The sequence below is a fragment of the Sciurus carolinensis genome, chromosome 8 (assembly GCF_902686445.1).
Source record: "Sciurus carolinensis chromosome 8, mSciCar1.2, whole genome shotgun sequence".
NCBI lineage: Eukaryota > Metazoa > Chordata > Mammalia > Rodentia > Sciuridae > Sciurus > Sciurus carolinensis.
In genome coordinates, this window is record NC_062220.1 from 119,786,576 (window position 1) to 119,801,802 (window position 15,227).

Genomic DNA, 15,227 nt, shown 5'->3' on the forward strand with positions numbered 1-15,227 from the left:
CCTCCCAGTTGGCTTGGGTTCTTGGAATATGTCAGCTTTTGAAAATCCCTAAATAATGTGCTTTATGCTCAAGAGGAGGGGCCTTGTATGGTTTGGGGGCCACAGGTTTGAAAACAACAATGTGAGAAGGGAGGCCCTATATGTTGCTCATAAGAGAGGGTAAGGAAATGAGAAGATTGAGGCAGGAGGATCTCACAAGGTCCACACCAGCCTGGGCATCCTAAAGACCCTGACTCAACATAAAAAGGACTAGGGATATAGCCCAGTGATAGAGCTCAATCCCAAGTAGTATGAAAAATAAAGAAAATTGGAGGCCTCCCTGCCCCCATCCCATCATGTTTGCATGGGAGCAGAGAGCCTAGATTAGGGGCACGTGGGTGGGCTGGGACAGTGGACTGAAGCCCTTAGATGGAGTACAGCAGGGATGAATGAATGGACCTCTGGAATCAAACTGAAAAGCATCAGTTACACAGATACTCATTTGAGACTTGGCAGAGTAGGTGGCTAGGGGTTTTAGTTGCCTCAGAACCTCATAATTGCCTAGCAGTCTGGTTGTGAAACCTGGTCCCTCAGTCTCCTAGTGGAAGTGAAGTGTCCACATCAGAGTCTGTGGTCCTACTCCACACACTGGTGGACAAACCCTTTTCAGACACTTGATTGCTACATCAAGTTTTAGCCTTGAGGAGGTTGCTAAATCAGCCTATCATTTCACAACTGTGGAAACCTACAGTTCATCTGGAGTAACCCCTGGGACCCTGGTGTTCTGACCCTGAAGTTCATGCTGGGTTGATTACCTCCCTGGTGTTGATTTGACTTTGGATGTGAATCAGCTTAGTCACTGGTAGCTTGAAACTCAGAGAGCAGAGCTTAAGTACAAGGCACTGTACCAGGTGAGGAAGAATATGTTGTCTTCTTAGGAGATTGTCATTAGAAAAAAAAGCAAAACCAGATGAGCACTGTGATACACTTGAGAGGCTGAAACAGGAGGATTGCAAGTTCAAGACCCAGCCTCAGCAACTGTGCAAGGCCTTAAGCAACTTGAGACCCTGTTTCAAAATAAAAAATAATAACTGGAGATGTGGCTCAGTGGTTAAAAACCCCTGGGCTCAATCCCTGGTACAAAAAAGAAAAGCAGTTAAAGGATTAACAGATACTAATGATTCTGAATTAATGTAAAAGCCAGGTATATAGGGGAAGTAGGTGGTGGGAGGAACAAGGTAATCTGTTGAAGGCTCAGGAGGTGATCACTGGTCCTTTCTGAAATAGCGACAGTGACATTTTATTTTATCATTTTTTATTTTGATAAGTGGGTATTGAACCCAGGAAACTTTACTGCTGAGGGGCATCCCCAGATCTTTTTATTTTTTTGAGATGGGATCTTGCTAAGTTGTTGATGCTGGCCTTGAACTTGTGATCCTCCTGCCTCAGCCTCCTGAGTAGCTGGGATTACAGGCCTAGCTGACAGTGGCATTTTAGAGCTAGTGGCCTTTATGGATTGTCTCGTTCACATGCCTGATTTTTTTTTTTTTTTTTCCCAGTGCTGGGGATGGAACCCAGGGCTTGCATAGGTTAGGCAAGTGTTTTACAACTGAACTGTATCCCCAACCCCACATGCCTGATGTTAACACCAATGAAACTGAGGCATGGACAGTTTTTGTGACTGTACTAACACACAGAGAGGTGGCAACAAGGAGAACCAGAGCCTCACTGCTGAGAGCATTTCTGAAAGCTGCCCATTTCCCCCATCTAGAGGATGAGTCCTGGGTTACAGAAGTACAGCTCAGAGCCCTGTGGACCCTGGAGACTATTTGGGTTCCTCACTGGACATCTGAGACTTTCTGTCCCAGGCCAGGGCTACCTTTGAAAGTAGCTCCCCATGATGGGTAGGTTTCAGGTAGGGGTCACTGTGATGCTTTGTGGATGTTGGGTAGGCAACATCTACAATATTTGTATTTATTTTACTTTATTTTTAAAAATCTGATTCCCTGAAAGGAAGGGGAAACTGAAGCAGACCCATTCTTTGGGGTGGGGTATAGGATTAAGGTTTGGATTATTAGGATTTTAATATGTTTGAACCATCCTCAGTTTTCCCCAAGGATGCTATCAGAGAGCTAGTTTAGGACCTGGGAGGAAGGAGAACTTGGCTTTGGCCTTGGATTATACTGCTAGAATACAAAACCCAAAGGCCACTGGAGCAGAGTGTTGATAACCAGCACCGTGGTCTTGGACCTGGAGCCTCCTCAATACCCTGTGGATTGAAGAGATCAGGGTCTTCTATATAGCTTGTTGGGGGACTCAGTAGGGTCCTATTCTGCTGTTGGGAGTCTCCCACCTGCTACTACTTGTAACCTGGAATAAGTTTCTTGGTGGCATTGTCCTGTGGACATACACACACACACACAGGGTGTTTCTGGCCTGGCCTTTGATCAGTGGCTATGTGCAGACACCTAGGATGTACTGTGGGTCTCCATGGCAGCCAGCACAGTGCCAGACACTGAATGGAGTTGCCCAGCAGGTCTTGGCCCTGGCTGCCTGCTGAATCCCCTGAAAGCCTTTATAACCACCAAGGACTAGGCTGCAACCAAAGCTTCAGATTCAGTGGGTCTTTATTGAGCTCAGCTGTGTTATGTTTTTGATGCTTCCTAAGTGATGCTGACATGCAGTGAGGTCTGGGGATATGTGTTAGAATGTGCCAAGTCCTCCTAGGACACAGGCAGAGAGGCAGAGGCATGCGAGGAAGTCAGGACATCAGCCATCTGTGGCTTCCCACAGCTGGCAGCACTTTTAACCAGTGGTTGGTTGCTCCACCCACACAGCTCCTTCCTTCAAGATGCTCATGTGAAAATAACTGAAAACAGTCCTCATTGGGATTGCTGGGTCAGCTACTCCAGAAAGCCAAGGATGACCACATGCCCACCTGACCTAGGTATGTTTGGTGGCAATGGTATCCTCAGGACAGGGCTGCTTACAGATAAGCAGTAGCAAAAATGACATACACCAATGAGCATGGCCTCTGGGAAATCCTGGGGACCAACAAGGCACCCTTTGGAAGGAGTGGAGAAGGGGTCATCATGAGTGACTTGGACTGGGCTGGGCCCTTGTGGACTTAAGTCTGTAAATAGAGATTTGCTCAGGCTAGGAATGGGACAGAGGAACTACAGGGTGGCTAAGATCTTGGAAGCAAGTGCTAAACTTTTGTCATCCAGACTGGGAGGAGGTAGTGATTTGTTTTCAGCTGCCTTAGGGGAAGCATTTGTTACTCTGTGTAACTTAATAGTCCCAAAGGGCAGGGAGACTCTTGTAGGATAAGTTACTTTTTGTCATGGCAGGGGTTACTTGGTTTGGGGTAAAGGTGGTCTGGGAGTTTGGCAGACCAGCTGGGAGGTGGGCTGAGTCAGCTGAGACTCACTGCTTGTGGTGATCAGTACTTGCACCTGGAATGACATGCTAGTTTGTGGTCTCAAGCTACGATCTGCCACCAGTGCAGACATCCACAGATGACCTCTATCCCATCTTCCTCACAGGCCTCTGTCTCTTCCAGGTTCTCTCCTCTCTTTCCCAGCAGGACTTGGTACTATACCCAGCTGGCTGCATATTAGCCTCACCTGGGGAGTTTCAAAAACAGCACATATGGGCCCTGGTGATTGTTAGAGCTTCCCAGGAGATTCTAGCAGATAGCATGAACTGAGACCCTCTGGGCTACCCCATCCAGTGTCTGGCACTGTGCTGCTGTGCCAACACACAGCATGTTCCAGGTGTCTGTACATATCTGCTGACCACCAAAGCCAGATCACATTCTGTCTGTGTGTGCGCCCACAGGAGGGTCCCAGAAAGAGTTTTGTTCTGGATTGTAGCCTGGGGGTGGGGGTAACTGCAGTAGGGTGGACTTCTACTTCGTATCCCAACCATCTGTACAGATGAGATGAGCCTGGTGCCCTTCATAGAAGAATAGCATTTGGGGTCCTCCTTTTTGTAATAGCCCATGCCTCCTATATGGGAAAAACCAACTGTGTTTCTGTATAATCATATTCAACACAGAACACTTCTGTGGCCAAATGGGTTTTTCCCCCACACCAAGCAATTCTCCAGTTCTCTGTGGACACCAATTCAATTTTAACTCAATTCTGGTATTATCTACCTGGAGATAGTATCAAATCCCACAGGTTAAGGGCTCAATCTCACAAGATCAGCTCCAATTCAGACACCAACCATAAGGATCAGGGTGTGACCTATACTTCTCATTGATCAGCTATAAGCTGGGATTCCCACAAACCCCTCATATTTGTTCATTTGTGAGAATGACTAAGACAACGGAGGGAAACAGTTTACATACTGGATTACCAGTTTATTATAAAAGGATACAACTCAGAAGTGGGCATGGTGGCACATGCCTATGATTCCAGCTACTCAGGAGGCTGAGGCAGGAGGGTCACAAGTTTGAGGCTAGCCTCAGTAACTTAGTGAGACCCTGTCTCAAAATAAAAAGGGCTGGGGGTATAGTTCAGTGATAAAACACCCTGAATTCAATCCCCAGTACCAATAAATGCATATATAGGACTGGGGATGTAACTCAGTGATACAGTGCTTGCCTCGCATGCACAAGTCACCAGGTTCAGTTCCCAGCATCATGAGGTTTGGGGGAAAGAATATAACTCAATAATAACAGCCAGTGGAAGACGTGCACAAGGCAAGGTGTGAGGAGGTAACTTAGAGCTTCCATGCCCTCAGGGCAAGCCACCCTCGGAATGTTCAGTAATCCACCCTTTTTGGATTTTTACAGAGGCTACATTCTGTAGGCATGATTGATTAAGTCATTTGCCACTGATGGTCAGCTTAACCTTCAGCCCCTCTGCCCTTCTTGGAGTTACAAAGGTGGGGGCTGAAAGTTCCAGCCTTCTAAGCACATTGTTGGTTCCCCTGGCAACCAGCTCCCATCTTGAGCTTTCCAGGAGCTCCCATCAACCTGTCATCTCATTTAGCATATACAAAGACACACAAGTTTTTGGTGATTCCAAGGGTTTTAAGAGATACAGGCTAGGAAAGTTTGTGTGTGTACACACACACACACACACACACACACACACACACACACACACACACACACATATATATATATATATACAGAGACCAAATATTATATCCTAGTCACACGTACCTCTTATCCCAAGGGCATTTGTGCCCCAGACAATGTTTGAAAGCCCAGTCTTATATTGTTTGGGGAGTGAATTGCAGCCGATCCCCTCCTTACCTTTGTGGTCCTTGGCTGCTTGGTTGTGAAAGTGAAGTCAGTGTGCCTGAAGTTCCTATGGAAGACAGAATGATGTTGACCTGAGTGCTTGTTTAGATAGATGAGTGTGGATGCTTCCAAGTGGACAGCCTCTGTCCTCTTGTCTGTTTCTAACACAGGCTTCTTCTTTGCATAAACAGATGCCTCATTTGGAACACCACCTGGGTATAGCTGTGCCGCAGACCGGGCTGAGGAGCAACGCAGGCACCAGGATGGGCTGCCCTACATTGATGACTCACCCTCCTCCTCTCCCCACCTCAGCAGCAAGGGCAGGGGCAGCCGGGACACTCTGGCCTCAGGAGCCCTGGAGCCCACTAAAGCGGTGAGTCCCTGAGGTGCACCTGCCTCCCATGGCTCTGGGTCAGCCCTTGTCATCCTGGAGGTTCTCTGAAGTATAGCCAGTTACTCAGGGGCATGTAGCAAGTAGACGATGGAGCTGCCAGTGGTTTGGTTTGGAAGTCAGACAAATCACTAAAAACTCCTTCCTCTTTCCTGCATCTGGTAGACGGAGACAGCCTGCCAGATGCCTTGAGCAGGAAGGTCATGGAACACTTTGTAAACTGAGCTCGTAGGAGGCAGTCAGAATGTGGTTTTAAGGCTGAGTATAATATTGATGCCAGAGGCCACCACCTAATTCTATGGCACTGTATGGTGGCCCCAACCACAGTACTGAGTTGGAGCAGTGTTTGGACCCTTATACCTGTGCTTAGGAGGTACACTGGCTCCCTCTTCACCAAAGGGGCTGCTGAAAGTGGCTTCATCCATATGATTCGTGTCTTTCCCATGAATTCTTACTTGGCCCTCATTAACAATCCTATGAAATTGGTATTGCTGTCACCTCCACTTTACCATTGTGGAACCGAGGTCCAGAGGTGGCTTCCCCAAGGACACATGGCTAGAGACTAGTGAAGCATTTGGTAGATCTCTGCCCAATGCCTCAAGTAGGACCACATAATCTAGCCCCTCTCACATGAGAGTATAGCCGTGGGTTGGTCATATGCTGTACAGTGCTGTTCCCACAGAGGTGGTCGGCCTATTCAGCCTGGCTTGTCCTGATGCTCTCAGTGGTCCCATGGCTCAGAGCAGGGAGCAGGGTGTTTTAGCAGTGCTTTGTGGCCCAGTCATGTTCCTCCTTTCACTGGGACAAGAGCACCCCTTTTGACCTCTGGGGTTCCTTCCTTGGGCATCATGGTTGTAGAACAGTTGCTCCTTTCTGTTTCTTTGACCCTTTTTTGTCTTTCTAGTTCCTTTTTGGCCCCTGAGAAATGGATATCTTCTTTGTTCTGCTTTTTTAGATTGTTCCACCCTGGGTTTAAAAATAAAAACAAGCAAGCAGGGCTCGGGGTATAGCTCAATGGTAGAGCCTATGCTTAGCATGCACAAGGCTCTGGATTCAACACCCAGCACCACAAAAAAATAAAGGGCTGTGCTTTTTCCTATCACTGTAGGGAAGTGCTGGAAGTACATTTTTTTACTGCAGTTGCTTTTTTCTGGTACTGTCATCTTAGCTGCAGGACTGCCTCTTGGTTATGCTTTTGTGATTTCTAGTGGCCTTAGTGCTGGGTGGACTTTTGAAACATGAGAAAGGGAAAGAAAGGCAGCATACATTTGCTGGTGCCTTGCACAGCTTCATATCCCACATCCAGAGTTACCATTTTACAGATTAGGAAACTGAGGTTCAGAGAGGTGAAGTATCTATCCTGGTACCACACAACTATGAGGGGCAAAACCTTCCAGATTCTTCCATGGATACGCTTTCCCTCTTGTTGTTGCTTGAGTGTGGTTTGATACCAACAAGAATCCTTAACAACCTTGAACAAGTAGGCTGAGTTCTGAACTGGGGATGGTTATCCCTGTCCATCTATCATGGTTTTCTCCCCATTATTTGGAGAATACTTTATTAATTTTTGTAACCATTCATCATCTTTGAGGGCTGTCTTCACCTCATCAGTCCTTGATGTGCCTTCTGGTCCTAAATAGAAGCTTGAGACCATGTGCTGCTCACCCTCCCACCTCCACCAGACTCCTGGCTCCTTGTAGCACCCAGTTCAGAGGCTTATCTCCTGTGGGAGCCCATTCAGAACCTGGTCCCTTCTTTAGTCCCTTCATGAGTCAATAGACATTTCTCATGTTACACATTGGGCAGAGGTTGCACATCTGCAATGTGATTTCAAGTCCCCAATCCCAAATATTCTTCCTGACCCATAGGAGGTGACAGGAGGTGTCTGGATGAGGAGGGAACTTGATTAGAGGAAAGTTACACAGTTTCATTTCAGCAGTTCTCTGGTTAGGTGCCCTTTCCAATGTTTGGAGCCCCAGGGAGACAGGCAGAACCTTGACTTTTCTGGTTTCTTTGCCAGCTGTGCACCAAAACTTTTCTTCTGTTTTCAGTTTTTTGTTTAAAGATATGACTGTCACTTCCTAGGTTCCCCAGGGAGCATGATGGTCTTAACTAGAAGAACCCTGATCCTGATCAGCTGGTGGGAATCAGGGAATCTGTTCATCCTTCTTTTACTTAACCTACTGCTAGGGCTCTTCATTTGCTCCCTACTGCCAAACTTGAGACTTTGGAACTGTGGGGCCATTGGTTGAACCTTCTTGGGAAGTCATGGCAACACAGGGACTCCTCAGTGGGCTTTGAAGTTGCTCTGTGAGCATTGCCTGGATTACTTGGGTAGGGGTTGGACAGAGGCCAGGCACTCCTTGCTTAGGGAACAGTGAGAAGGCCTCAGGCAAGTCCTTTATTAGGAAGACATGCTAATGGAGCCTGACCTGCATGCTGGGGTCTCCCTTTGTGGAGAACTGATTTACCCAAGAGTTTGCTATAGCAGGTTTCCCCAGCATGTGACCCTGCACAGAGGTTAGCTCCTTGCCCTCTGTCCATGTTAGACCCCAAGAGTACTCGCTGACTGGCCTCCTCACTGCCCTGCCCAGAGCAGAAGAGGGTCTTTTGTCTAGTTGCTGAGCTGGGAGCAAACTTCCAGGTAGAAGCAGCTCACTTTCTGAAAGCTATAATTTTGTACTGTGGGGTTCCCCCAAGTTTGAGGTTCCTGCGGGGGTTTATGAGGGGACTTCTTATACTCCAACCCAACTCTCCGCTCATCTTTTGACCTGGTACCTAACTGGCTGACAGATGTGGTTTTGTCCACCTCCATCCCTCTGTCAGTTTTTCCTCCCTTGTTATTATGAGCCCAAGTCATTTTCATTGGTTCTTTGCTGACTTTTTCCAGTCTCTGGTTAGCAGTGAAGGGCCTTCCTTCCATCTTGCTGCTTTATTCCAGTTGCTCTTTACCTCCAGCTTTTTTCCCAGCACAGCCTCCCTGCCTGCCTGACCCTCACTGCATTCACACGCCCTCTCGTGGAGCTGGTATGTGCACAGCCTGGGATTTTAAATAGCCCTGGTGCCAGTCCTGCCCTTCACTTTCTTTCCCTCCCCACCCTTTTCTCTATAAGGAGTTGGTGGTTTCTGAGCTGTTCCTGTCTGATAGTACCAGCACCATTCCAGGTCCCCATAGAAGATTCTCAGTCTAAGCAGAAGTGCCCTCATCCTGTGTCCTCTCTCCACCCCAGCACCTTCCTGGGACCAGATGTTCCCTTGAGTGGTCCCACCCTTTGGAACAGAGAGAACTGGACTCAGTGCCTTTCTGCCGGTGCTGTTTTTCCTCCTGGCTTTCCAAACCACATGAGTGGAATGAGGCATAGTGTTCCCACTTGGGCTCCCACCCAGAAAGGCAGTGGCATCTTGGTCTGGGTGGGGCCATTACAGGCTCTGCTTTCCTACTAACTTCCCTGAGCCCTGCTCACAGTAGCAAGATTATTCTCAGAACATGAGCAGGGCTAGGTGGGTAGGTGGGTAAGTGAGTGGGTGCCACTGCCAGAGAGGCCTGCCTTTCCTTTCACCTTTTCCCTTGTGTAAGATGGAAGCAATGTCCAGACATGATAGGAGGCATGTGAGGGTCATCTGTATACCATGGACAGTGGGCTTCCCAAACGTCAGTAGCATTTCAGCACCACCATCACCCCCCAGCATACACACAGTACCTCAGCTGACAGTTCTAGATTCCCAGGACCCACTTGTTTCCAGACAAGCTTACTGAGACCTTCAGGGCTTTGTGAAGATGTGGCTAAAACTAAGACTTAGTCAGGTCTTCAAGATCCTCTCATTGATATGATTATGAAATGAATCTTAATTGAGTACTGTGTGTACTGGGCCCTGTGCTAGAATAGGAAGTTTCAAGATTGGACATAGCCATGCCCTGGAGGCTCCCACCCATGGAGCTCCTGCCCAGTGTGCTCTTGGGCACATTGTGTAGGTGGGACCTCAGTGTCCCTTCCCTGGAACAGTAGCTGCTTTCTACACATGCCATGTGCCAATGCGTGCATACATCTGCATATATATGCATACACACATATGTGGGCAGATGGCATGCGTGCTCATACCTCATGCATACATTCACACAGGCACATGCACAAGAGTCCCAGTGCAAATCAAAGTCCCAGGAATCCTTTTCATATGGTCCCAATGAGCAGTGAAGAAATGGTACAGGTCCCAGGGACCCAGGTGGGGCACAGGGATTGGAATATCCTTGCCCAGTTTATACCCAGGCAGCTGAGATTCAAAACTAGGAGGTCATTTGCCTGAGGCAATCCTGGCTTTATAGCTTTGTCCCCCAATTCCTGGCCATGGGCTCTTTCTTCTGAGCCTGCCATCTGTGCCATGAAGTGCCTCCCTCTCCCAGGGCCAGGGAATAAGGGAAAGGAACAACAGGGTTGGGGCACTCTGTAGACATCTCAAGGCCTCAGCTGGCTTTAGAAGGGTGAATCCTTCTTTACTCGAATCCAGTGCTTCTCACTTGAGGATATCAGCCTCCAGGCAATGTGTGGCAACCTTTAGAAACATTTTTGACCATAGAGGTTCCTACATGGCACAGGACCACCCCCAAGAGAGAATCCTCCATTCTTAGCCATTAGCATCAAGGGCAAGGAGCCTGCCCTAAATCAGTGGTTTTTTTTTTTTTTTTTTTTTTTTTTTTTTTAACCCCGCATGTATTAGGAATGTAAGCGATGGAAAGGGCCACTGTTTTGGTTCTATGCCTAAGGGCTGGTATGGTGGGGTTGTCTCAGGTTTGCCCTTGGGCTGGAAAGCAGCAGGGGAGTGGGCAGGTATCAACCTCAGTGGCTTCAGGGTCCTTCCCCTTGCTGGCATCTCCCTCTGACTACAGATCAGGGCAATTGGCTTAGGGCTGGACAAGAGCACAACCTCAGCCTGGATACAGGGTGGTGCCATGGCCACAAACCAACCTCTGACACTATACCATGGCCAGGGAGCAAAGGTGGGAATGTCCAGGAAGTCAAGTAGCAGTTTTTATTGTCTTTGGCTCGACCCTCTCTGTTGGTCTGCTAGGGCAAAGCATCACAGGCTCGGGTGGCTTAAACAATAGAAATTTACTTTCTCATGTACTGGAAGCTGCAAGTCTGAGATCACGATGTGTAGGTTTGTTTCTTCTGAGGCCTCTCTCCTTAACTTGTGATGGATTGATGGACTTCTCCCTGGTTCTTCATATGTCTTCTGTGTGCATATGTCTGTGTCCTAGTCTGTTCTCATGAAAATATCAGTCATACTGGCTTAGGGCCTACCCTATTGACTTCATTTTAACTTCATCCCCTCTATTTTTTTGTACTAGAGATTGAATCCAAGGGTGCTTTACCACTGAGCTATATCCCCAGCCCTTTTTATTTTTTACTTTGAGACATGGTCTCATGCAATTGCTTAAGGCCTCGCTGAGTTGCTGAGGCTGGTCTTGAACTTCTGATCTTCCTGCCCCAGCCACCTGAGTCACTGGAATTACAGGCATGCACCACAGCTCCTGGCTTAACTTCATTTCCTCCTTAAATACAGTTACATTCTGTGGTACTGGGACTTAGCAATTCAACATGGGGGAGGCAATAATTCAGCCCTTATCACCATCATAACTAGGATTGGCACATTGTTTCTTCGGGATATGGCCCTCTGCATTGACATCCAGTGATGTGTCAGCTCTGTCTTTGGGGGGCAGAAGCAGCAGAGCTTCATTGGACTTTTAGCAGAGACAGTGACAAGAAGGGGGACTGACTTTACTATAGTCTGCCTTCTAGGGGGTCCCTATAGGCAAAGTCAGAGTCTGGAAAACAGGGTCAGGGAGTGGGCAGATGGCGCTCCTCCGGGCAGGTGGCACAGCTCCCAGGTCCAGTCCCTTTGACCAGGAGGGGAGAGTGTGAGAATGGAGGTACTACTGCCAGGGTTGGGCCTAGTGGGTCCAAGGGTCAGGTGACAGTGGCAGTCAGAGAATCCATTTGAGACAGGTATCTGATGAGGAATGGGTAGTGGTGGACTTGCATGAAAGTGCCCATGTAGTGGACTTTGATTGCCCTCTCTACTAGGTCTCTTCTGGGGCTTATGTACTATAGGCTACTTACGTACTATATCCACCTTGGGTCACAGCCTCCTTTTCCTTTCTTGAATGGGTTAAGATAACTACTCCTCGGTCTCAGGTGCAAAGCACAAAGGGAAGGAGGCCTTACAGTCTACTTAGCGCCAAACTTCCCATAATGTGTTAAGACCAATGGTAGCCCTCAACTTTGCTTAATGACCCTTCTGATTTTTCAGTGAGTAAGTGACTGAATATGTGTCAAGGCTCCTGTGCTTCCCTTTTACTTCTACATGGAGCTTTCTCCAGGGACTCATCCAGAGGTTGACCAGCTGTCCTTATCCCTGAGAGCTGCTGCAAGCACCCCCACTCCACCCTGGGGCTAACATCTGTTCATCTCCTACAGAGTGAACTGGACTTGGAAAAGGGTCTGGAGATGAGAAAATGGGTCCTGTCTGGAATCCTGGCTAGTGAGGAGACTTACCTGAGCCACCTGGAGGCACTTCTGCTGGTGAGTTTGGGTGAGGGAGGGACTGACCAGTCACGGTAGGGACTCAGGGAGACCTGTTTGCACAGGTCAACTGTGAGACCCTGGGGGCACACTTATGGAAAGGTCAGAACATTCTATATAGAATACTGACCTCCCCCAAGGGGCCAGTGAATACCAAGGGAAGATTTGGTTGCCAAGTTTTTATTTTTTCTGGGATTTAAAATTAAAAGTGTGGACTGGGAATGTAACTAAGTGGTAGAATGCTTGCCTAACATGCCAGGGTCCTGGGTTTGATCCCTGGTGAGAGAGAGAGAGAGAGAGAGAGAGAGAGAGAGAGAGAGAGAGAGAGAGAGAGAACATACAATTAAATTGAAGCATGTATCACATAACCACAATGTTTTGTGGTTGTACCATGGACCTAACTAATGTCATGCCCTCTCACTGTGCCCTCTTCCAGCCCATGAAGCCTTTGAAAGCCGCTGCCACCACCTCTCAGCCTGTGCTGACCAGCCAGCAGATTGAGACCATCTTCTTCAAAGTGCCTGAGCTTTATGAAATCCACAAGGAGTTCTATGATGGGCTCTTCCCCCGAGTGCAACAGTGGAGCCACCAGCAGCGGGTGGGCGACCTCTTCCAGAAACTGGTGAGTGACTTAGAGCATGCTGGGTGCTTGTGGCTATGGGGATGGCCAAGTGGGACCAGGCCTGTCCAGTGACTCATGGGCATGTTCTGCAAGGAGATACCGAGGAGATACTAGGTGTAAGTCTGAAATGCATCTCAATGCCCTGGATGCCAAAGTTCAGGTTTTGGGGAGGGAGAGGTCAAGATAAGCATGTTTCTTAGATGGAGGCCAGTGAGTGGGGCATCCTTCCATTTTTAAAAAATTTTTAACCTGCTCAGTTTTGCGTCAAGTTTCAGTCTCCAGAGTGATCCATTTGCCTCTGTGACGTCCAGTCCCATCCTGGGACGGAAATGGTTTTATTGCCCAGGAAAACAGGGTTTGTACACTGAGCAGAGGATGAATGGAGACTGGGCATTGCCTGGAAAGGCAACAGTGGGACAGCGGGTGGGAAGAGGGAGACTTTTATACAATCAACCCTCTGTATCTGTGTGTTCTGCATCCACAGATTCAACAAATTGAGGATTAAAAATATTCAGGAAAAAAAATTACATCTGTACTAAACATGTGTAGACTTTCCCCCTTGTCATTATTCCCTAAACTACTTAGTGTAACAACTATTTACACAGTATTTCCATTGGATTAGATGATTTAAAGTATTCAATTTGGGGGCTAAAGGTGTAGCTCAGTGGTAGCCTGCTTGCCTAGTATGCAGGAGACCCTGGGTTTGATTCCCAGCACTGCAAGATAGAAGAAAATAAAAAATAAAGTGTTGGCATGCACCTGTAGTCCCAGTTATTTGGGAGGTAGAAGGCTTGAGCCTAGGAGTTTGAGACCAGCCTGAGCAACCATAGCGAAACCCACATCTGTGTGTGTGTGTGTGTGTGTGTGTTTAAAGGAGAGGGACTGGAGGTGTAGCTCAGTGACAGAGTGCATGTTTAACATGTGCAATGCTCTAGGTTCAATCCTTAGCATCAAAATTAAATAAGAGGGGCTGGAGTTGTGGCTCATTGGTATAGCGCTTGCTTGGCATGTATGAGGCCCTGGGTTTGATACTCAGCACCACATATAAATAAATAAAATTAACAAAAGATCCATTTACAACTAAAAAATATATATTTAAAAAAAGTAAATAAGAGGTACAGGAGGATATGAATACATTACATGCATTTATGCTACTTTATGTAGTAGGATACCTAGGGATTTGGGTATCCTTGGGGAGTCCTGGAACCAGTTCGCTGTGATTACCCAGGGATAACTGTATTTTATTTCATCTTTGCAATTATGTTAATTAAAGTCCCTTAAATTATTTGGTGAATAAAAAGAGAAGATGGCTTGGGGAAGGGAGTCTTGGACAATAAAAATCAAGGTAGTGGAAAAATTGCCCTTGGGTACTGAAGGAGGCAGAGAAAAATAATCAACCCAGGACATCTGTGTAGTGCTAAGCTCCTGCAGGCAGCTGTTCTCGGAGCTTGGAGGCATGTTTAATCTGCAGGTTCCTTTTGCAGTGATATCCTTGTACCTCACAGGAATCAGGACACATCCTAGTGGACAGGCTGGAGAAATGCAAGAGGGAGTTGGTTTATAACTGGGATCCCTGGCAAAGAAGTGTGGACCATGGTGCAGCCTCATGCTGTGAGGCCACCCATTCCTGATATTGGCCAGGCCTCATCCAGGATAGTTACTGGGTTCAGGTGCACACCTAACCAAGACGCAAATAAATAGACCTTATTTAAAAGGAAGAAACTGTGAAGGGGCCCTGGGATGAAGGAGCCAACTTTCTGACAAGGGCTACAGGATTGCTGTTTATCTTCCAATATGTGAGGTTCCATAATGTGCGAAATGACCTCTTTCTGGGTCTCATATTGGGGGGCCAGGAGGAGGTTGTAGGAGGGAGTTCTGCATGTAATAACTGCTCAGCAAAGAGGTTACCCCCCAGTACAGGAAGCCCCCATCTGGAAGAGCCTACTAGAAGGTGGATGCTAGTCAGAGTCTGTGGCCTAATCTGTCTCTACAGACACCTTACACTGATTCTGGGATGCCTGGGCCTCCTGTTCACACACGTTCCCTGGAACATTCTGGAAGGACACAAGTCCTTCAGGGGCAGAGGTGGCCAAAGACTGGACTTCTCTATTGTGTGAAGAGCGTAGAACCCTGAAAAACAGAACTGAAAAGCTGGGCCCCTGTCCCCAGCCTTCCTGGGCTGTTCAAACACCTAGTTAGTGCAGACTCTGGCCTCAACTTGGCTCACATATGGTCTGGAGCGTTCTGCTCCAAGGTGTTACTTTCCTATTAGGAGGCCTCTCCTGTACCACCTTGGGCTGCAGACACCTGGCCTGCGGGCTGGAACTAAGGCCTTAGGGACAGATCAGTCACTTGTTAGTTCAAATTCTTGTCTCTTGAGGCTGCTTTCCCCATAGCCAG

The 15,227-nt window shown here is 47.7% G+C and overlaps 1 protein-coding gene across 1 annotated transcript in view; it reads left to right on the forward strand.

Moving 5' to 3' along the window:
• Positions 1–15,227, forward strand: part of Bcr (BCR activator of RhoGEF and GTPase) — a 142,403-nt gene that overhangs the window by 74,495 nt on the left and 52,681 nt on the right. The window contains exons 2-4 of the mRNA XM_047560046.1: positions 5,428–5,609; positions 12,101–12,205; positions 12,642–12,827. Of these exons, the coding sequence (XP_047416002.1) occupies positions 5,428–5,609; positions 12,101–12,205; positions 12,642–12,827 (473 nt within the window). The remainder of the gene's footprint in view (positions 1–5,427; positions 5,610–12,100; positions 12,206–12,641; positions 12,828–15,227) is intronic.